Raw genomic sequence first — 24,614 nt, 5'->3', positions numbered from 1 at the left:
TTTTTCCAAAGAACTTGTCATTAAAGAGTTAGAATAGTGCATTTGCAAAATAAATCAAACAATATACTTTTTTTAATGTTTGTTAAGAGCTGGCGTCCGGTACATTTGTTTGCTTCTTTAATAATCTCTATGAATAATAATAACTGTATTCAGTGACCTTTAGTGGAAATTTATCAAACCTTAGTGGAAATTTATCAATGCTCGGAAATATTGAAATGGCATTTTCCTGAAGCAGAATAGGGAAGGAAAAAATTTTCTCTTGTTTTTATATATAAGTGCAAGCTCAGTCACTCTTAGTTAGTCACAATGTGATAGTCTGTTGTAGCAACCAGACATGTTGTGTAAGTTGTGTTTAAATTATAATGATTACTGGCTTAAAATAATAAATGTGATATTTGTTATAACTTTTGTAATTATTTGAAATCTAGCTACTCACAGTGTGGATAACGGCATAATTTTTTTCTTAATGTATAATTTGTTACAGACAGTATCCAGTGATGTCAGTAGACCACATATTGTGTTTGTCATTAATTTGTCTTTGCTCATAGCAATCAGAGAACCTGAGATTAAAGGCTGATCATTTTAATGTATCTTGCATTCATTCCATGCAAAATATGTGCAAATGATTCGGTCATTCACTTTGAACAAGGTTACCCTCAGTCTTCACTCATATCAGATGCCAGCCCCCTTTTAATAATTAGATTGTCTGCCATCTTACAATGATGTGTTGTCCTCCTGAAATTATATGCATAAATTAAAATAAAAAGAGAGGTGCAACATGTGAACACCACAACTACAGTCAGGAACACATAATCAGCCCAGTAAATATCTTTCACCCAAATATGACTTATGTAGTTGAAAAACCTACCTTGTGAGCTTGGCTTGGCATATATGGCCACAAATAATCTAAACCTTGACTTTTAAAAAATTCTTTTTATTTATTTATTTACTTATTACATATTCCATTAATCTGTATTGTGATAAATGACAAGGATGTGAAATGAGTCATGATTACATAACACAAATATAATACATGTATATAAAATGACAAAAGTGCACCATAAAATGAGGAGTATGCTTGACAGTTAAAATCAAATCAAAGGTATAACTCAAGTAACATAAAACAATTACTGAAAAAGAAAATATAGTAATTGTCCAACTTAAACAGTTAAGATGAGTCGTGGCAAAACACATTAAAACAAAGTTTTAAGAATATAAATACCAATGGCACTACAATTTACAAAAAACAATCATTGCTTTATCTTCAGGTATTCATCAAGATAGTAGAAGAAACAAATAAAATATGTACTGAGAGGTGACTGTTTATATTTGTTACTTATGGAAAAGATTTCTGCAAGAATATCTTGGATGAACACCGGTCATGATTCTCACAGCTCTCTTATGTGCAGTAAATATTTTTGTGGCTAAAAGCTGGTTACCCCACAATATTATGCCATATGACATGATAGAATGAAAATAACCAAAGTAGGCAGCTTTGATAGTGCTCAAGTCACAAATGGCGGTGATTACACAAATAGCATAAGTTGCCACACTGAGCCTTCTATGGTGGTCTAGGATACGCACAGACCAGTTCAACTTGCCATCAGTTAGAATGCCCAAGAACATAGATGATTCACAGCTTATTATATTTAGTTTACCACAGTTTAAGTAGCATACTTGATTTTTCTGCTGAGAAGTATGAAATTGTATAAACTGAGTTTTTTCAATATTTAAGAGTTAGTCCATTGCACTTAAACCAGTGTAGGATGTCAACAAATACAGCATTATATTTATTTTCTAGGCCATTGTTAGTTCAGCTTTCAAGCAGAATAGTGGTATTATCAGCAAAAGGAGTAAATTTACACTTGGTGTCTATACAAAGTGGGAGACCATTGATGAAGATAAGAAAAAGCAAAGGTCCCAAAATTGACTCTTGAGGCACTCCAGTTTTGTAGCCATGATTCAATCCACCTACCTATGCTACGTGCAAGCCATAATAATTAGCCCTCTGTAAGAGAATGTTGTGGTCTACTGAGTCAAAGGCCTTTGACAATTTACAGGAGATTCCAGCAGGCGAAATTTTATTATTTATTGACTCTAAAATTTCATTAGTGAGAGAACAAATAGGTTGCTCAGTTGATATGCCTTTTTGGAAACCAAGTTGGTTTCTGTTGAGGATGCCGTGGTTGTTCAGATGTTCTATAATTCTTTTATATGTTAGTTTCTCCAATACTTTTGAGAAACTACTTAGTAGTGATATTGGATGGTAGTTAGCTAAATTGGTTTTGTCACTCGTCTTGAAAAGTGGTTTCACAACGGCAAGCTTTAATCTCTCTGGGAAATTCCAATATGCTACCAGAAGGCTTCTAGTTTAAACTGCACTGATCATAATGAATGTATTACATATAACTAAAAAAAGCTAACCTAAGAGTGAATATCTCCTTGAGGTTTAATGACTATAAGAAATTCAGGATGGCAATGACCAGCTGTGCAGTAGAATTTACATTGATTTAGTTAACCACAATTATATGATAGTGGCATATAAGAGTATTTCAGTGACATATTGCCATTTCTGAACTAAACTACTTGATGGAACAAGTCTTAAACCACCATACAATGCACCATAATGACACAAAATCTAATTCAGACTGCACAGCAGAAACACACAAAAACTGGGAAGCAACATAATTCTTATGATTAACGGTAACCTAAGATTGAAGCAGCTTTTCTCTCCAAAATTACATAAGAGAATATATTTGACTAATCTTATTAAGCACAATGAAATCTACACACAAACACTAAAAACAGTTCACTCAACAGCTTGGTCTCAATTCATGTTCAAATGTCAGTTACAAAGTACCGAACATGCACAGGGTACCATGTGCAGGCTTTGCATTGTATTCACTCAAATTGACAACTTTCATCAGAATGCAAACACAAACAGAATCAATTACCATTTAAATTTGTAGTATTTCCTACAATGCAATCAAACAAGCTGTTTTTTATAGTCAGTCTAAAACTGAGTCACATGCTGGCAAAACACAAAAAAAGGTGCAGTGCCATGTTACACAAATAACAGAATGCTCACCAAATTAATTGTAGTCTTGGCAAATATCCAGGCAGGTTAATACATGCACTTCCTGTTACAGGTAGCTGACAACAAAGTGCATGAAATCCAGAGCAAAGCGTTCCACCAACCAGGGCCACAGAACACATCCCAATAACTAAGTGCATCACCCGGTACACAATCCTGGGTGGCCTACCACCTAAAATACATTCAAATTGTCACAACAACTGGCACCAGCTCACCACACTTGAACTCAGTACTGCTGCTGACTACCTGGTGCCTGGCCAAGCCGTCACTTCGCAGCTGCCGCTGGCTGGTCTGAAACTGTCCACTTGACCCCCTTCCGCCATCCGTGTGTGTCCTTTAGTATCCCCACTGTCACTCTCAGTCAAACCCATGACTCCCATTGAGAAATAAGATTGACAGAATCCTATGCAGCTTACAGACCAATTACAGAGTGCTTGACTATATTTGTCTGTGAGGTAGGGAAGGCCATATTGCTTTCCCAGGCCATGCTGTGGATTGTCCACTGTGGTGTAGCAGCTGCAATTTGCTCACTGGTGATGGATTTAATTGTCTATGGAAACTGTAATTTGTTAAGACATTCCATGTATTAACAGATAGGAACACTCTCTGCTGAGGCAGATTGTTCAAAACCATGTATAGTTTTGTATATGTTTAATGAGCATGTTTTCAGCATAAAGTGTTAGTTCTTGTTGAAGAACGTGTTCTCATAACTGGTATTTTTAATCCTGCGATTTTTGTCATCTTTGGGAAGATATTAAGAGCATTAGTAGTGTTAAACATGATTTATAGAATTATTGGTGCAGAGAGAAGATGAAGTTACAAAAGAGGTACTGTCTGTTACTAAGGTTCAAGATTTTCTTTTTTGGGCGCTGTAGCAACTGTTCATGATTTTTGTCAATGTTAGGTAAATAAAACAAAATAGTAAACTGGAAAAACAGAAGGAAGTGAACGGTAAAGATGGCAAGAAAGTTCAAGAGGAAAAGAGAGCTAAATAATGAACAAAAAAGTTGATATGGAATGGGAGTTCAAACATGTAATGATGTGAATGTAACTCTCTCAAATGTTAACTAGAGGTTATGCCTCAGAGTTAAAGAAAGATTGCACTGGATCACCAGACACGTTAGCTAACATGAAAAAAAAGAGAAGAAATGTAATTTCATATAGTTATGAAATGTGTAGTTGTAATGATCTTTATTTCTGTGAATGATCATTTATAGATATCTTCTTATGATTTTTTTATTTTATCTTCAAAGATACTATACAAAAAAGCATTTTTTATGTTATTTCAATCATATCATTTGTGAGGACAAGCTCTCAGTCAATAACATGAATACCTCTCAAATTAATTTATCACTTCCTTTTTTTATTTTTTAGAACTGTCACCTTGCAACTTCATGGATGTTATCTATGGAAAAAATCATCATTGGTTTCTCAGAGAATCCAGAACAAGTTAATCCTGATTTCCGCTTATTTCTCAGCTCAATGCCATCAAAATCTTTTCCTGTGTCTGTTCTGCAGAACTCTGTAAAGGTTACAAATGAACCACCAAAAGGTCTTCGTGCAAATATAAAAAGGGCATTCCTTGAACTTACAGAGGATTTCTTTGAAGATCACCGTAAGTTTAAATAACATTTCTACTTGTATTAGTAATAATTCAGTAGCTGATACAGTTTTATTGCAAAATATTAAGATAGTTTACATTTGCATTGCTGTGTGAATTGTAATGAGAAAAAATATCTGATGAACTATCGTAACTTTTCCAGCACTTGGTCCAGACTGGAGAAAAATGATATTTGGCATTTGTTTCTTCCATGGAGTAATTCAAGAACGTAAGAAGTTTGGTCCACTTGGCTGGAATATTACATATGAATTCAATGACAGTGACAGAGAGTGTGCATTAAATACAATGAAGATGTTCTGTGCTGAAAACTCAATTCCTTGGGATGCTCTTGAATATATAACTGGTAACAAAAATATTTTTCATTGTAATGCAGACAAATTTTTTTCTTTTTCCTCTCATGTTTTCTGAAGTGATTCATTGATGGCATGCTCTTAGCCATACAGCAGTGTTATTGATTTCTTGTTACAGTCAATATTTCAACTGATCAAAATATTGTACATAAAACAGAACCAACAACCCATCTCTATGCACAAAAGTACTGTCTTTTTTTTATTATAAGCACTGTGTATGAATCTTTAAAACCACCGTTAATTGCCTTTGCCTTTTTTTCTGACTCTAAAATACTATTTGAGTTTTGCACAATCTAACTGAAGCACCTATGTGAAATGAAATTAATATCTGTATTGCATTAGGGGAAATAACATACGGAGGCCGTGTTACTGATTCATGGGACCTGAGATGTCTCAAAACAATACTGAAAGGATTTTTCTCACCAAAAATTTTAAAGTCAGGTACGATTCATTACATTCTCCCTTTTGTATCTCTTTACAATAATGTTATCATTTACAGTATTTATGAATAGTTGTATGTATTACTACATAATTACTCTTGGTATAAACAAAACCAGTAGCTTTATTTAGAAATAAATGTTACATTTCAAGCTTTAAAAAGCACAAAAGACTTACTGGAAAACAGAGAGGTTAAATATCAGTTTGAATATCAGAACAGCAAAGCTAATAATAACAACAAACTCATTATCACAGGTGGAGAGAGATGTCTCCTACAAGTTTCTCTATTTTATGCATGCTTTCTCTCTTCACTTTATCTCTCTTGTTTGTTTCCATTTCCAGTAAAAGGAGCGCTGGATATGATGGATTAAAATTTAACGTTTATCTTCAGTCTTTGTGATGGTTAAGAATCATTAATTCCAGAATTTATATTTGTGGCTTTTTTGTTTTAAAATCGGGTTGTTTGATTTCACAGGATATATTTATTCTGCATCTGGTGTCTACTATTGCCCTGAATCTGAAGATTTTTCGACACTGGAGCAGTACAGAAACTTTATAGACCAACTTCCAATTATAGAGGAACCAGAGATTTTTGGAATGCATGAAAATGCAAATATAGCTTTTCAGGTAAATGCACAAGACTTTGCACTCTTAAATTCAATGAATAAAGTGGAAAAAGGAGAAGGAAAGATAAAATTATCAATAAAAACAAAAATAATATGCCTTTACATATGTCTGCTTGTGTCTGTATATGTGCAGATGGATATATATGTGTGTGTGTGTGTGGGTGTGGGTGTGTGTGTGTGTGTGTGTGTGTGTGTGCGAGTGTATACCTGTTGTTTTTTCCCCCTAAGGTAAGTCTTTCCAGTCCCGGGATTGGAATGACTCCTTACCCTCTCCCTTAAAATCCACATCCTTTCGTCTTTCCCTCTCTTTCCCTCTTTCCTGATGAAGCAAAAACTTTACACAAATGAAAAAAGAGCTTTGCACTACACTATTTGCATGCTGAAATAACCTTTACTTGTGAATATACAGTGGAATTTTGTCAACACAATAATTTGAAGTTTATAGTAGATTATGAAGAGAAAACACAGATGTCCAGCATCTGTTCTAGAGTGCTTCCTATAAAATTTTTATTTGGCTAATGCGGAAAAGGATTTTCATCCTACTGATACCAAACTTTTCTTCTTCTTCAAGTGGACAGCTTTTTCCTTAAGAATCTGATGACCATTGTGGTAAACATTCATTGATCATGTCTTAGGTGGAAAAGCTGTTGAACTTTGCAAACTGCATCGAGCCATGACTTTTTCTACATAAAGCACTTGTCTTTTCAGTTTCATTGGAAATAACATTCCACAAACCTTTTTCTTTATTTTAAGGACTGAAGTGTTCCTCACATTTTTAGCTTACATTGGCTAAGATACAGGTTGGTGAATCAACATTCAGGAGATTCAAATTATTGAATAGAGATAGAATGTACAGTCTGCATGATGACTTTTCTGAGATCACTTAACCTGCAGAATCAGGATTTTTCCTCTTGATCAGCTGATCGTGCAGTGGTAATGAAGTTCATATGTCACTTTTGTTTTCATTCTATTGCTGCCTTGTACATCAGTAGTAGCTCACAATGTATACTTCCAAATATTGTGAAATGTTCAAAAACTCAGTTTCACAGCAGAAGTTGCACTGTTATTTCAAAATTAATTATATTTTAAATACACAGCGTGGATATATTGGTTTATATTTGTGTAATGATCTGGCACATGTCTGTTTAATGCTCTGGAGAACTTCACATAACAGAATATAAGCAGCAAATTGAAGACTAAAAATGAGCTTCCCTTGAGACATGGTGTTGAAATTAAATATTTGCATAGGGTGTCAAAGAAGACAATAAAGGCAAAGATTCAAGTATCTTGCAGTGGCTGAGAATTTAAATAATAATATCATGTAATCTGCATTGGACTCACTGAAACAGTACAGTAGTCTATTGTTTCAAGAATTTTAATGATTTGAATAGTCAGTGAGAATATTTAAGAATTAACTGATTTCTAGTGACATTATAATTCACACTTCAGTAAACTAAAAGGTACTTCTGAAGACATGTCCAGCACTAGGTGTCATCTCTCTAGCTCTACAGATGCTAGTAGTTTTTCTTGTCAACCTAGTACCTCAGTATTAGCTAACAATGTATACTTCCAAATATTGTGAATTGCTCAAAAACTCAGTTTCACAGCAGAAGTTGCACTGTTATTTCAAAAATAAATTATATTTTAATACACTGCATGGATATATTGCTCTATATTTGTGTAATGATCTGTCACATGTCTGTTTAACGCATTGGAGAACTTCACATAACAGAATATAAGCAGCAACTAGAAGACTAAAAATGAGCTTCCCTTGAGAGGTAGTGTTGAAATGAAATATTTGCATAGGGTGTCAAAGAAGACAATAAAGGCAATGGTTCAAGTGCCTTGCAGTGGCTGAGAATTTAAATAATAATATCATGTAATCTGCATTGAACTCACTGAAACAGTAGTCTATTGTTTCAAGAATTTTAATGATTTGAATAGTCAGTGAGAATCTTTAAGAATTAACTTATTAGCATACAAACGTCTGTTTTAACTGCTGCATCAGACAAGAAGACATTGATAAGTACATGGCAGCTGCAGCATAAGTAAGGATTAACGTTGCACCCATAGCGTTAATATGATCAATAGGAATCATTTGATAGAAGGTAGGTTACAATCGAGAGTGTTCCTCTGATTTATGAAGATTCTAATCCACTCTGCTATGTTGGATAATGAATATACTATTTTTTTCAAACTTCACAAATACCTTATATAATTTAGTTTGTGTTCAGCTGTCTAAAATCTTGAGATAAAGTAGACAAATTAGAAATTAGAGTGAAATTGTCTTATCGAATTGGTGGTTCCTGTTTGCAAAAAGGATTACAGGTTTCTGATTAACTATATACCCATTCAAGGTTGCCACAAGTTTCCCCAAGTGAAATTCCCTGATATTTCCCTGATTTCCACACAAGTTTTAGCAGTTTTCCCTGACAAATTTTGAGGTCTCAAGGGTATGTAAAGACATAAATTGACCAGAAATGTAAGGACTTTTGTGTTCTCCCATTTGTGAGCAAAAATCTTAAGTACTAACATCAACACCTTTTATAATGAACTGTTTTTAGATGGAGAAAGCGAGACAAATGGTATGTGTGTTTCATTAAGACCACTGTCATTATTTCAATTAAACAAAACACATTTGGTGACAGAAATACATATTTCCTTGGGAGTCATAAGACAGATTTAAAATATGTTCACTGATTTCAGTAATAACCCCAGAAAAAGTAGGCCTTAACAAGAGTAAGTATGTCTGCATTAGTTCTTGCAGCGAGATCATTACAAGGATTCAATATAGCTCTTCCATAAAGCCAAGATTTTTCATGGGTTGTTGTTTGTATTTGATCTTCATAAATGGAAGAAATGATGCCTTGAAGTGGAAGTAATGTGGGCACAAATTGCCAGGCTTAATGCTTCCACCTCCTTCTTCTAGATATGTTCCCTTGACAATTTTTAACAATGATTACAGTCCTGTGTATTTGCGCTGTCACCAATTTGCAGCCACACGTTCACTGCTAGATGCATCTGTGTGATGCGTCACCACAGACTTGAGCTCTTCACACATGCTCTCATCTCATCCACCCTTGTTCCCTTAGGTACAACTGGTAAGGTCTGCCTAAAATCGTCACAAAAATGGGTTTTAACACCACCAATGGGTTGATCTTTTCATCAAATATCTCTAAGCGTTATACCAAATGCTTCTATTGCTTTGCGATTCGCCACGGTGCACACATCCCATATTATTAACGAGCAACCACATAGAACCCTGGCTTTGTCAATGTTCCTAGAGAAGTCACATATTGTGTGTTCACCGATAACAAAATCTGTCAGGCTTTTAAAAATTGTATGAGCAGTTTTACCACTGGGTAACAAAGTGGCAACTATTCCCAATGAAGCCACAGAAACAACTATTTTTCTTGGGCTCATAATTATGCCAACATGATTTTAGTGAGGAATGTTTTCCTGTCCCACCAGGTGCATCCAGAAACAGAATTTCTCCCTAATTATTGTTGACACTCTAAAAACGCCTTCCCTTACTGCGCACTGTTAGATTTTGGATGCCATTTTGCAAAGTGTCCACAAGTTCTGCTGGATTATAATAGCTTATTTCCTTCCATATTCTCTGTTGATGTGGTTAGCAAGCCATAATGAAGGAGAGGATTTCCTCCTAGAGACATAACCAAATATTGAATGGTAACCAGGTGTTGGTAAAGAGTAGTTACACAATCCATCATTCAGTTCACTTTTAATGTTTTGTCCAATATTCCTACAGAAGTCTTCTAATAGTTTATCCTAGTATTTTGTCCTAACACTGTGGCATTAGAAAGAGTATAAAATACCAGAAAAATGGCAAACAAATGACACAAATTATGTGTACTGTCACTAATGCAAATTTCTGCCAGAACATCATCATCATCATCATCATCATAAGTAAGTGTCACTCAAGGAAAGCATCTTGGTAAGTAGCGTATTCAATACAGTTAACTGCTTGCAGATTGGTAAAAGAAGTAGGTCCCCCGCACTGTACGTAGAAGCAGGTGCAAGCAGAAATACTCAGCATTGTTTGGATGAATCATGTACACTCTTCCAGTAAATAAGCCGGGCTCACCATCTACAGGTCTGACATGCCTTCTATGAGTGAAGACACTACACAGTTTGTCATAAATATGATGGAACTTCATCATACAACAGCGTCTTCACAAAATCATCCACTTAACAAAGCCAAAAGTATAGCAGCAATGCTGTTTGTCTCAGGTTTTCTATATGATCTGTAATATTTTCAGTGTTAAAATATATTCACTCTCCTCCTTCAGAGTGTGCATTTATCACAAGTGGGTGTCTTTCATGAACAGAAGTTCATAATGCTCCTAACTGCCTGTGAAATGCTAATGCATCAGCCCAATTAATACCTTGTGGCTTTGTTGTGATCATTTTTCAATGCAAATGTGGTTCTAACAATTCTTTTGCTCACTGCCTGCTACTGCACACTTCAAAATTAATATGAGCTTCAAATGTTTTAGGTAATATCAGTGAATAGTGCACAATCCATCTATTATTCAAAACAATTTCTTGGTCATGTGATCTTATCATAGCTGCCTCGTATCACTAGCAGTCGAGATGACAGGCATCTTATCCACATGGCTGTAAGGGATTGTGCAGCAATGTCTCGATCCCTGAGTCAACATATGGGGACATTTGCAAGACAACAACCATTTGCACGAACAGTTCGATGACGTTTGCAGCAGCATGGACTATCGGCTCAGAGACCATGGCTGTGTTTACCCTTGATGCTGCATCACAGACAGGAGCACCTGCGATGGTGTACTCAATGATGAACCTGGGTGCACGAATGGCAAAACGTCATTTTTTCGGATGAATCCAGGTTCTGTTTACAGCATTGTGATGGTCGCATCTGCGTTTGGCGACATTGCGGTGAACGCACATTGGAAGCATGTATTCGTCATCACCAGGCCCGCCAACCCAAAGTTTGGTACAGATTTATTGATGACATCTTCATGATCTGGACTCACAGTGAAGAAGAACTCCAGAATTTCCTCTCCAACCTCAACTCCTTTGGTTCCATCAGATTCACCTGGTCCTACTCCAAATCCCATGCCACTTTCCTTGACGTTGACCTCCATCTGTCCACATCAAACCCACCAACAAGCAACAGTACATCCATTATGACAGCTGCCACCCATTCCATATCAAATGGTCCCTTCCCTACAGCCTAGGTCTTCGTGGCAAACGAATCTGCTCCAGTCCTGAATCCCTTAACCATTACACCAATAACCTGAAAACAGCTTTCGCATCCCGCAACTACCCTCCCGACCTGGTACAGAAGCAAATAACCAGAGCCACTTCCTCATCCCCTCAAACACAGAATCTCCCACAGAAGAACCCCAAAAGTGTCCCACTTGTGACGGGATACTTTCCGGGACTGGATCAGACTCTGAATGTGGCTCTCTTCCTCAAATCCTGCCCCGAAATGAGATCCATCCTTCATGAAATTCTCCCCACTCCACCAAGAGTGTGTTTCCGCCGTCCACCTAACCTTCGTAACCTCTTGGTTCATCCCTATGAAATCCCCAAACCACCTTCCCTACCCTCTGGCTCCTACCCTCGTAACCGTCCCTGGTGTAAAACCTGTCCCATGCACCCTCCCACCATCACCCACTCCAGTCCTGTAACCCGGAAGGTGTACACGATCAAAGGCAGAGCCACGTGTGAAAGCACCCACGTGATTTACCAACTGACAAGCCTACACTGTGAAGCCTTCTATATGGGAATGACCAGCAACAAACTGTCCATTCACATGAACGGACACAGGCAGACAGTGTTTGATGGTAATGAGGATCACCCTGTGGCTAAACATGCCTTGGTGCACGGCCAGCACATCTTGGCAAAGTGTTACACCGTCCAGGTTATCTGGATACTTCCCACTGATACCAACCTATCAGAACTCCGGAGATAAGACAAATGTCTGCTTCTGTCTGTATATGTGCGGATGGATACGTGTGTGTGTGTGTGTGTGTGTGTGTGTGTGTGTGTGTGTGTGTGTGTGTGTGTGCGAGTGTATACCTGTCCTTTTTTCCCCCTAAGGTAAGTCTTTTCGCTCCCGGGATTGGAATGACTCCTTACCCTCTCCATTAAAACTCACATTCTTTCGTCTTTCCCGCTTCTTCCCTCTTTCCTGATGAAGCAACCGTCTGAGGAACAAACAGTATACAGATCATTTAAATATAAAAATAAGATATTAGGGCAGATTACATTAACTTCAACTGATAAACATTTTTCAGCATTATTGTACATATACTTCTGCTTATTTTCTTAAGGCAACACAAATATTTATGAATGTTGCATATTTCCCTACCACTGTTGCCAGTCCAGAAACTGTAATGTTCATAAAAAGAAACTTATTATACTTTTTGTATACTTCTTCATTTCCTGATCAATATAAGTCTGTGATACATTTATATCCTCTCTCTGATATCATATCTTTTCTTCTTTCTTGGGCCATTTCCAATATGTTGATCCACACATTGTCATGGCACTTACTTCAAATTCTTCTATTTTCTGCCAGTAACAATCCTTGGAAAATATTCATCTTCATAAAATACAATTATACAGGTTCTATTTACTATTACATCTTCAAGATCACAATCAGAGGCTGAATCATCAGATCGCTGAAGTAAATCTCCCAAACTCTCATCTGAATCATGCAGAGAGACTGTATTTTCATCAGTTGAAATGTCTTCCTCACGTTTCTTTGCTTTCCTGGCTATATGATTTTTCCTGGAATGCATCCAGTTTTTGCTTCTGTTTCAATGCCTTTCTGTTTCTCTTCTTTTTAAATCTTTCTTCTTCATCTTCCTTGCTTTTCCTTAAGGCACATGAGGCCTGACATAACTGCATAAGGAAGTTTACCTGTATTTATTTCATTTTTCCCTGTTTACCATCAACTGCTGGCCAATGAAGATGGCTCTCCCTGAGTTCCTCAAGTGTTTGATTACCTTCCTGAGATGAGCTTGCTTTTGGGAGTTTAGAGTTCTTATCCTGAGAACCATTCAAAAAGAGTACATTCAAAAAGAGTGTATTAGGTTAAAAATATGCGGCTGAGGTGTATCTTTCTATAACCATTTCTTCTGTCTGAATATATAAAGGAATAAGTCTTTTCTGGTGTTCACAAGCAGTTGCTTGCAATGCCCTGAGTTCAGCAAATCTTTCTAATTTGGTTTCCAAGGGGCCTTTTGAGTGAATTAATTGTTCATCTGAAATATTGCTTTGTTTTTTTCTGTCTTAGGCCTACTTTGATTGTATACCTTTTCCATGTGTAAACAAAACTGGCTCTTTAATCTCAGTGGTTCTTGATTAATAAAATAAAGCTGTTTTGAAAATTTCAATTGTATCTGTAGGTATTTCAGATTCCATGAGCTTTAGAAATGCACGATCCTCCTCCTGCAATATAGCTTTTCTTCACACAACAAGTTTTTCATTACTTTCTGACGACAAGTCTGCATCCAGTTGTTGTAATATACTTCTTCAACACTGAAAGGGAAGATTCCACATTTTTAAAAGCTATTTGTGTCTTTTACTCATCTACAACAGATCCAAAAGCTTCCTTGAAGAACTGCTTTTGTTTCCAGCATCTTGCAGTATTGTTCCATGATGGTTTTGATGGAGATATCTAATGGTAAGGTAATGACCACGGTTTTCTCTTCTAATCATCAATACTTTTATTACATGACAAACGTACAGGTCGAAGGCTAGGTGGGAATTGAGGTCCTGGAAGTATACAAAAACAAAGATCAACTCGACGACATATTACACATATGATGTTTTGGCCTATCGATCTGTGGATCGACGCCACATAGCCCCCCCCCCCTCCCCCCCTGCAGTATGGAGTACGTACCCAAAGGTGGGGGAGTTGGCGAGAGCTTAAGTGGGTTACAGTGAGTTCCTCCGTGTCTAACAGCACGGGCCGTGTGGGAGGAGAGCCTGGAGCAAATCCTGGAATGCTGATGCTGAAGTCTTGAAGCAACATTGATGGTCGTAGTCGCCAGCCAGTGCAGGAATGATGGTGTGGAAGAGTGTCGTCGGCAGGGAACCTAATGATCACCTTTCCACTTGGGCTAACGTAAGCACGTAGGTTGCCACACGTAGCACTTCAAGAGATTTTGAAACGCTTCACTACACATTGTGACACACCACCTAATGAGTCACACGAATCGTCACACGCAAGCAGCATTAATGCAGTATCACCACTAACGACGACAGATAAACTACAAATGTCGTTAGGATGAACATTGGTAGAGAGCTCATAAGTGGCGCCTGCTAACAGAGAGGTATGCTGAGCACGGTGAGGGCGGTGTGCTGCGAGTAGAGGGGTGAGTGTCAGACGGTGAGGTCTGAGTGGGCGTGACAGGAAACTGGAGGTTGCACCGGTCAGAAGAGCGGCGCGGTGTGCTGTCGCACGAAGATGGAACTGTTATATTAGAGCCCTGGGAGCTGAGGCCTCTGCTATGGGAGCCGAGAGGCGGAAAACACCGGAATGAGTGTGGGCTCGTTGATGGGGCTGATGTAGGTGTTAGCTCAAATCATGAGCTGAGGAAGGGGCCACCTCAACGGTGGGTGAGGTAGGGGACAACTCGACGCGAGCAGGTTTAACCCTGTTGAGGGAGACAGTAGTTACTGAGTCCTTAATTACGATGTCCATTGTGTTACTGGTTTGTTTGACAACTCTGTACGGGCCTGTGTAAGGGGGCTGTAGTGGGGAAGGAACAAAAATTCGCACATGTCGAGCGCCTTGGGAACATATGTGTGCGGCGGAGTGTGGCTGGAAGGGGGCGGGGGTTGAAGCTTGTTACAGTGTAACATCGCCCGTCCTACCAAGGACGGCAGTTCGGACGGTTTGGCGACTGGAGTATGAGCAACAAGTTCACTTGGCAGTGTAAGGGACTGGCCATAGATGAACTTGACCACTGAGCCTTTAAGGACTTCCTTGAAAGTGGTCTGCAAACAGAGTAAGACGAACAGCAGGGCTTCCGTCCAAAGGAGGCCATGGGAATGTAGGTCCGTCTTAAGCATCCTATGCCAACGTTCCACGAGGCCGTTGCTTTGGGGTTGGTATGCTGTTGAATGAATTTTCTTGATGCCGCACAGCCTACGTAGTTCAGAAAATAAGGCAGACTCAAATTGACGGCCTTGGTCAGTCGACAAGTAAACAGGGCAGCCCAAGGGTGAAATCCAAGTGTCTATGAAGGATCATGCCACTGATTTGGATGTAATATTGGGTAGCGGGGCAGCTTCCACCCAACGAGAGATTCTGTCTATAATAGATAGCACGTATCTGTAACCCTCGGAGGGGGTGAGGGAGCCTACCAAGTCGATGTGAACCTGCTGGAAGTGACTAGGAGGAGCGGTGAAGCTACCTAGTGGGGGCGATGTGTGCCGCAAAACTTTATGTTGTTGGCACGGAATGCAGGCACGGGCCCAGGCTTGGCAGTCGCGACGCATGTCATGCCAGACGAAGTGCTCTGAAATAAGTCTGGTAGAGGCCCTCACACCTGGATGAGCTAGGTTGTGTAATTTGTCAAACAGTTGTCTCTGTAGAGGTTTGGGTATGGAGGTATGACACCGGGAAAGGTGGATCGCACAGGTTTGAGTGATGAGCTGTGGTCGGAAATAAGGTCCATAGTGTCCGTGTCGGCAGACTGCACCTGAGGAGAGTTAGAGAGGTCTATCAGAGCTGTGAGAGCGCCGACACAAGACAAAAAATCTGCGACCACATTATCTGCACCCTTGATGTATTGTATGTCAGAGGTAAGTTGCAATATAAAGTCCAAATGCCAGAAGTGTCTAGGTGGAGGGTCAGTCGGGGGGTTCTTTACAGCAGCAACCAAAGGTTTATAGTCGGTTAAAATGTAGAAGTACCTACGCTCAACCTCGGTGCAAAAGTGTTTCACAGCCTCGTAAACTGCCAAGAGCTCTCTATCAAAGGCTGAGTACTTTTTTTTTGAGCGCCGTTGAGCTTCTTAGAAAAGAACTGCGAATGAGAGGTAGTATCTCCGACGATTTGGCTGAGGACAGCACCTACTGCGGTATCACTGGCATCTGCGGTAATAAAAAATGTAGCGTCCGGATGCGGGTGGGCAACAGTCACTGTGTTTGCTAGTAGGTGCTTCAGTTTCTCAAAAGCTTGTTCCATGGCAGGGATCCAGGGGACCGGGCAGATACCGGTCATATTTTTGCCAGCAAGGGTGTCTGTTAGGGGAGCCTGAACCTCGGCTGCGGCAGGCAACTGCTTCCTATAATAGTTCTGATGAACCTGTGCAGCTCCTTCAACAAGTGAGGGCATGACAAATCCAAACCAGGTTTTATTTTATCCTCGGGAGGAATGAGGCCCTTAGCTGACACGATGTAGCCTAAGAATCTTACTGAAGTCTGGTGCAACTGGAGCTTCTTATTATTCAGTTCAACACCGGCAGTGGTAAGAGTGTCTTTAACAATCTGCAAATGTTCCTTGTTCTTTTGAAAAGTAGGACTGAAAATAAGAATGTTGTCCAAGTAAACAAAACAAAAATCCAGATGAAACAACACCTTGTTTATGAATCTCTGCCAAGTTTGTGCAGCGTTGCGGAGGCCAAGGGCATGAACCGGTACTGGAAAAGGCAGAAAGGTGTTGTAACAGCTGTCTTTTCAATATCCTCTGGTGCCATCGGAATTTAGTTCTGGCTTGAAACAGCGTGGTTGGCAAGAGATAGGTGGCCCGTCTTGCAAGCAAAGTTTGTGGGCTGTGCCGCCTGTAATCACGGAAATCCGCGATGCGGTACACGAGGCGACTGTGTTATAGTGTGCGCGGCGGCCGCTAGGCTGGGTTGTGCCACAGACGGCGAAAGTTTGTATAAGTGCCAACTGGTGGGTGGCTAGGAGTGACAAACAAGTGAGCTACGCAAAACAAGGTTGGTACACTGGTTATTAGTAACCGAAGGCACCGCTGTCGAGCTTGGTGGTGGTAGTGGGCCCGAATGAACAGCTGATAGCAGTAAATCAAAAACATTAACCTGCGCCTGGGAAGTTAGCTACCCAAGCGAAGAGGGGGATGAATGTGCGCTCGAATTAACACAGTTAGAGCTGGCGAGAGCCAACACTGTACAGTTATGTGGCACAGACATTGTACAGTTTATGTGGCATGGACACTGTACAGTTTATATGGCACACGGTCACAAATGCACTAGGGTGCGAGAACACTGTAGTGGCACTGAGTAACCTTGTGTGTTGCCAAGGCGTCGTCTACTGCAAGCTGCTGCTGTGCCGAAGATAACTCGTTACTTAAGTCGTTGAAGCGACGGTGTAGCTCAAGTTGTTCCAAGCGCAGCCGTGTAGAATCGACACACTCCGTGAGCCACTTATTGGTCCATGACAAGAGCTCGGAGGAGGGGTTATTACACTTCCTACCAGGTGGACCTGTTTAGCAGTACTATTGACACTCGACGAAGCACACAGGATGTGTTCCTGCGTAGGGTGGTAGAAAACTGCATTCTTGATGAGGTCAGGTCACAGTTTGTGGTGTCGTAGAAAGTCGATGCCCAAAATGGGATTATCAACATCAGCCACCAGGAAGGACCACTTCAGGTTGCACTCAGGCTAGAGGGACACTGCATATGAAGTAGAACCTAAGCACAACAAACTAGATGAGTTTACAGCACATAGGACAGTTTTGTGTAGTTGGATCTTTTCGGTAGCAAGACGAGATGGAAGTAGGGAAACATCTGCGCTCGTGTCGATGAGAAAGTTTGTGCCAGAGTTAAAGTCGCGGACATAGACTCGTCCATTCGAAGCATTAGTGTTGGACACCGAATGGAGTGTGGGACGGCACCTGCGCCTGTTGTTTACGTCACAGGAGGTGGCACCGCTGCCTACCTGTGGTTGAAGTTTGGGTAGGAGCACGGCGGTTTACAATTGAGTGCTTGTTCCCCGAATTTTGCATGGAAGAAACGGTATTTATGGGCGGACATCTGCTCCTGCGAGTGGTCAGACGGCGGTGGCCCAGAATCTTCCGCGGAGTCAGATGTGCTGTTGCTGTGCAGACGTGAAGGTGCCGGTAGTGCGGCGAGCTTGACAGACTTAGGTTTAGTGGACGTTGGGGCCCTGGTTGTGGTTGGAAACTGGCGTAGCGTGGTTGGAAACTGGCGTAGCTGCCAAACTGCTGGGCACGGTGTTCATGTAGTAGGGCGGAGTAAGCTTGGTCGGCAGCATGCAAGCGTTTGCTATTTGGTCTATCTTCGTAGGCAGAGATGGCCATTTGGACAGACAGAGGCAGCTTTTCCGTCCAAATCTCGGTGAGCGTGGCATCTGGCATTTCACATTCACCGACGAGAAGTCATAGGCATCACCACAGCTGGGACGGAGACCTACCACCGAGGTGTTCTTCATAGACGAGCTGTCGAACGTTTTCTCTTCTTGTCTTGGAGACACGTTCCAGTATTGCTTGTTTAGCTGTAGCATTCTTCTCGTTTGGAGGAGGTGACTTAACCAGGTCATAAATTAAGTCGACATGGTCGTGCAGGTGGTTCATGAGGCATGTGAAATGGGGTTGTCATCAAGTGCACAAACACTGAAAGTTTGCTCGACCAGGTTGAACCAGAATTCCAGGTGGGCGCGTTTCAATGCCGGAAGTTTTGGTAGATTCAATGAACTGGTGGTCGAAGAATGCGGGCAGCCACTCGCGGACGCAGGAGTAGGCAAGTCGAAGTTAACTCTGTGTCGTGAGGGCAGTAGAGAGGAAGCAGACACGCACGCTGTGTTCATAGTAGCTGGAGGGGAAGCGAAATCTGCTATCAGGAAGCCCGGCATGGAGTGAAGCGGGACCAGTTGTTGCAGTGGTCACGGCGGTTGCTCGACAGGTTATTATGCAATTGGTCCTCCACACCTCCAGCGAAATCGTCCATCACAGAGTCACTGATGAGCTTGGTGGAACCTGATGTGCTTAAATAACTGCACTGATGAACACTCGGAGTAACAGGCTGGTGAAAGTCATTCACGTAGTGTGCAACCGGCACGGAGTGATACACACATGGAGCTTGCACATTCAAAAAGGCGTTCTGTTGTGGCACATTATGAAAACTATGCTCCCCACTATTTACAGTACTTGCATTAAAGTTCGGTATCAGTGTGTAGTGGTTTCTTGTGCTGCTGTGCGGCGAAAACTAAAGCACTTCCGGGCTAACGAAGCCGGAGTCGGAGATCGCTGGCATCATGTTCAAAACCACTGCACCTGACTAGGTCCGTGTGTTCTTGAGGCTATAGGACTGTGGAAATTCACATCGGGCACTGACTACAGCTGGTGTGCTTGAATTTAGTTGCTGTTGCTGGTGAAAAGCGGGTGGCAGAGGCGTGCTGTAGAAGGCCGTTGTGTAGCAGACAAAGGTCCACTCGGAATGCGGAAGCCGGCGCGGTAGTCCCTTTGTACTCAGTTTGACGAATTATTCGAACTTCGGGGTCACCGCTGAAGGAGATATCTAGGTGGTAAGGTAATGACCACAATTCTCTCTTCTAATCATCAATACTTTTATTACACGACAAACATACAGGTCGAAAGCTAGGCGGGAACTGAGGTCCCGGAAGTATAGAAAAACAAAGATCAACTCGAAGACATAATACACATATGATGTTTTGGCCTATCGATCCATGGATTGATGCCACACTTTCAGTGGCTGGAAAACACCAACATCACAGAGCTGAGGACTTTTATTGCATTTAGTGGCCATCTAAAAAATATTTTTTTCCGTGACATAATTTACTTAGTTCTAAGTTTAAATGAGACTTATGCCCATTTAAAAGGAACAAAACAGGAAAAGTGATATTTTTCCAGCAACCAGGGGGATAAAAACCAATTGGCATCATACTCACAAAAGGATGGTGTGACCATCCAGTCTGACTCAGTTTCTGACAAAGAACGTGTTAGAAGCAATAAGTTCAGAAATGTTTTTTGGACTTGTTTCCAAGTAAGTATATTATTGGTTTTACAATTCTTCCTCTAGCAGAAAAATTAGCCAATACAGTGATGCATTCTTTCTCTTTGCCAGAAGCAACAGTAAAAAAATTCTCGTAGTCTTTTGGGCCTAAGAGTCTACCAGTTTTTGGGCAACATTCAACTCCTGTCTTGTCAGCATCAAATATTTGTTCAGTATGAAGAAGTATTCCTCACAATTTTCTTCTTGAAGGTATTTTCCAAGTTGATCAAACCAGCCTTGTATGATGTCTTCCGTCAAACGAGCTTTCCCTTTCAATATGATTGCTGGATTAGAATGTCAAATAGCTGGATGTCTTTTAGGCAGTTGTTTCATATATTTCTCAGTCCTGGCCAGTTATTTGTAAAGGTATTTTTCCTTCCTGTATCCATCATAAATTTGTGCACAGCACCTTTCAGTTCATCTGGAAGTATTCGAAAACCTATTTTTGCTTTTCCTAATATGCAGTCTTTCAACAGCTATTCTTCTTGTGTTGTTAGATACTGGGTTTGTGGCACCATCTGCCTTCCTTCAATGGTTTTGCTGCTTAGCTTTGTTGATAATATTGCTTTTGGAACATTACGCTCAGCTGATGCTTTATTTGAACTCAAAATTCCAGGTGGTCTTACTGCCTCTAGAGTATCACCTAATTGTTTTTCTGAGTATTTAAAAAAATTTCTCTCCAAGTTCAATTCTTCATCAGACATCTGCAAAAAAAGAAAACGGACTATCAGAGCAATCTGCAGGGAACAGATCCAGTGTACAGTAAATAACCATGCATCAAAAACTACTCCAAAATGATTAAAGGTGCTTTCTTAACTGTTATTTGGACTGGGGCTTAATTTCAAGAATGGAAACTATTGACTGACATACACTGAAGAAGCAAAGAAACTGGTACACCTGCCAAATATCGTATACAGCCCCCACAAGCATGCAGAAGTGCCACAACATGATGTGGCATGGACTCGACTTATGTCTGAAGTAATGTTGGAGGGAACTGGTACCATGAATTCTGTAGGGTGGCCCACAAATTCATAAGAGTACTAGGGGTTCGAGATCTCTTCTGAACAACACATTGCAAGGCATCCCAGATATGCTCAATAATGTTCATGTCTGGGGAGTTTGGTGGCCAGTGGAAGTGTTTAAACACAGGAGAGTGTACCTGGAGCCACTATGTAGCAATTCAGGATGTGTGTGGTGTTGCATTGCCTTCCTAGAATTACCCAAGTCTGTTGGAATGCACAATTTACACGAATGGATCCAGATGATCAGACAGGATGCTTATGTATGTGTCATCTGTCAGCATCTTATCTAGACGTATCAGAGTCCCATATCACTCCAACTGCACACGCCCCGCACCATTACAGAGCCTCCACAAGCTTGAACAGTCCCCTGCTGACATGCAGGGTCCATGAATTCACGAGGCTGTCTCCATACCCATACACATCCATCCGCTCGATACAATTTGAAATGAGAGTCGTCCAACCAGGCAACAAGTTTCCAGTCACCAACAGTCCAGTGTTGATGGGCCCAGGTTGGGCATACAAGTGGCCCTTTGGCTCCGGAAGCCCATATAGATGATGTTTCATTTAATGGTTTGCATGCTGACACTTGTTGATGGCCCAGCATTGAAATCTGCAGCAATTTGCAGAAGGGTTGCACACTTCTGTCATGTTGAACAATTCTCTTCAGTCATCGTTGGTCCCATTCTGGCAGGATCTTTTTCCGGCCACAGAAATGTCAGAGATTGGATGTTTTACCTGATTCCTGATATTCATGGTACACTTGTGAAATGTTTTTATGGGAATATCCTCACTTCATCACTACCTCGGAGATGTTGTGTCCCATTGCTCAATTCGCCAACTATAACACCACATTCAAACTCACTTAAATCTTGATAACTTGTCACTGTAGCAGCAGTAACCGATGTAACAACTGTGCCAGACATGTGTTGTCTTATTTAAAAACCCTAGTGAATGAACAGCTGTTCATTTATTGGCAGATTTTGATTTTAATTGGCCAGTGCCCCATTATTGAATTCACCAGACAAAGTGGAGAGCTGTTTAAACTTTAATTTTTAAATTTATGTCTAACTTGATCATTCACTGGTGCCTCTTCACATAGTGGAATAGTTACCCTACTCTGAATGTCTGTGCCATCTGATTACATGGAAGTTGCATAAACATACATTTTGAATCTATCTGGGGAAATTTTGTGCTATATTAGTAATTGGAAAGATAGAAGGTCATACTGACAGATTTGCCATTGTCCATTGTCATTTTCAAAATCTGTAGTCAGCATTTGAATATAAATAATATATTGAAAGCATTCATAAGGATTTTATTATGAGAAGAGAATACTTAGCTGACACATTTTCAGACCACATACTTAATCACTGAAAACTGTAAAGGGTGAGAACTTTGTCATAGGTGAGTAGTTTTATGAGTGCATAGGTGAGTAGTTTCATGAGTGCATTGAATTAGTATTTCAGATCTTTTGGAGGTGTGTGCAGGGATGCCAACTGCATTTCACTCCAACACACTGTTGGCACTAAGTTAAAAATGTTCCAGAATTCTTTGAACAGATTTTGTGCACTACAAACCTCCGTGTTGTTCCTAGGTAGAATCACGTACTGCATGACTCAACCAAACATCACACATCACAGTACAGAATATAGTTCCCTAACACATAGCTACCTAATCATAATCATCATCTGCAAATTACTACAATACAACCCATACTTCATATCTCATCCATACATGAAGAAATTCCCTGCATTTCATTATCACAGCACATATAGACAAAACTCAACATAACATTCGTAATACTCATAGTCAAATCCCATATTTCAGTGTAAATCCTCAATCTCCTGGCTCCACATTACAAAATAGTCTGACTATAGTGTATTGATTTTCAAATCATAAGTATCCAACACATAGTCAGTACTTTCAAAAATGAAAAAAGCCCTTCTCCAAAATATATCAGATACTAATTCAGTACGCCTCACAAAACTACTTACCTATGACAAAGTTCTTGCTCATTAATTGAGGTAACAGACAAACAGTTGTTGACATTTGTAGTGTCAGCTCAGGATTCGCTTCTCATAATAAAAGCCATACCAACGCTTTCATTATGATATTTATATTCAAATGCTGACAACGAATTATGAAAATGACAATGGCAAACCTGTAAGTCTGACGTGTCTTTCCACTTACTAATATAGCACAAAATTTCTCCATACAGTTCCAAAATTTATGTTCATGCAACTTTAGTAAATACCGGCAGCACAGAAACATCATGTAGCCCTATATCTATTGTCATTACCTGCAAAAACATTTTTTCTCAAAACCAGCCAAAAATATTCCTTCTCAAAATGCAAGTCAATCCTTCACTGTAGGAGCACGAATGTAAATATATTTTTCCTTCATAATAATGTAAAGTATCCTACATGCAACCAAGGAGCAAATATTCTCAGATTGAACCAGTTAGACACAAACTACTTCTCAAAAGTGTAAGTAACTTATTAGCTCTATGGCATGTAATAGAAAGAGTTTTCATTAGTACTACTGTGTAACTACACTTTAAAAACTCAACAATATGTGAACCTAAACCATACACTACATAACTACTAGTCAGTTTTTTTTTCCCACAAACCCATTACACTTATAGGTTCGTACAGTAAAATTATTAGCTTTTTCAATCTTGTAGGCAAATAAACGTTTTCACTGCAGCTTACATTTGAAATAACATTTTGTTGTATCATTTCATTTAATTTTACAAATCTAATGGTATCTTTGTTCAAAAAATGTTTGACATACTTGCAATTATTTCGCATTTATTCAAACATTTTCTTTTGACATTGCTTTTTCAATATTTTACTGTTCAATACTTTTACTTCTACTTTGCTGACATTTGCATAATTTATGGGTACAACATCAGTAAAGTCCTGAATTATATTACTGACGTGTATACTAACTGTTTGCTGACAAATAACACACACTGCTGCCAACCCTTCCACATCAGAAATTATGTTTTTGGTTTCTACCAACAAAACTTCATCTTCTACAGCATGAAAGTTTTTCATATAATTTGTCTGATCTAATTCTATATTTACAATACTTCTTTTGACTAAACTACCTCGTTAGTGTTCTGGCTGCACAGCAATTCTTTTCTTAATGCTGCGATTTGCTTCTTACAGTTCAAAATTCACTTCTTAATTCTCTTAATTCATTTTTCATACATCAAGCTTACTATCAATGACTGAACTAAACTGTTACATAGTTCACTTGTCTTTGCCTTGATTTTACCACTGAAGTCTTTATTCAGACTACTTCAATCATTTTTGTCACTTCTAATCTGTTATTTACTTTGTCAAATTTTTCACTAAAAAATCTCACAGTTTGTTCAAGTAAATTTTTGTTATAATAGTGTGAAAGTTGATTAACTCCTTCATTATTGTTTTCCTAACTGAAAACT

The 24,614-nt window shown here is 39.8% G+C and overlaps 1 protein-coding gene across 1 annotated transcript in view; it reads left to right on the top strand.

Annotated features, from left to right (window-relative positions):
* Window positions 1-24,614, top strand: part of LOC124613475 (dynein axonemal heavy chain 6-like) — a 984,594-nt gene that overhangs the window by 818,677 nt on the left and 141,303 nt on the right. The window contains exons 127-130 of the mRNA XM_047142181.1: window positions 4,469-4,709; window positions 4,858-5,058; window positions 5,408-5,506; window positions 5,979-6,136. Coding sequence (XP_046998137.1) covers window positions 4,469-4,709; window positions 4,858-5,058; window positions 5,408-5,506; window positions 5,979-6,136 — 699 coding nt within the window. The remainder of the gene's footprint in view (window positions 1-4,468; window positions 4,710-4,857; window positions 5,059-5,407; window positions 5,507-5,978; window positions 6,137-24,614) is intronic.

Source organism: Schistocerca americana, chromosome 4 (genome assembly GCF_021461395.2).
Source record: "Schistocerca americana isolate TAMUIC-IGC-003095 chromosome 4, iqSchAmer2.1, whole genome shotgun sequence".
In the NCBI taxonomy this organism is placed as follows: domain Eukaryota; kingdom Metazoa; phylum Arthropoda; class Insecta; order Orthoptera; family Acrididae; genus Schistocerca; species Schistocerca americana.
This window is presented reverse-complemented; position numbering and strand designations above follow the sequence as displayed.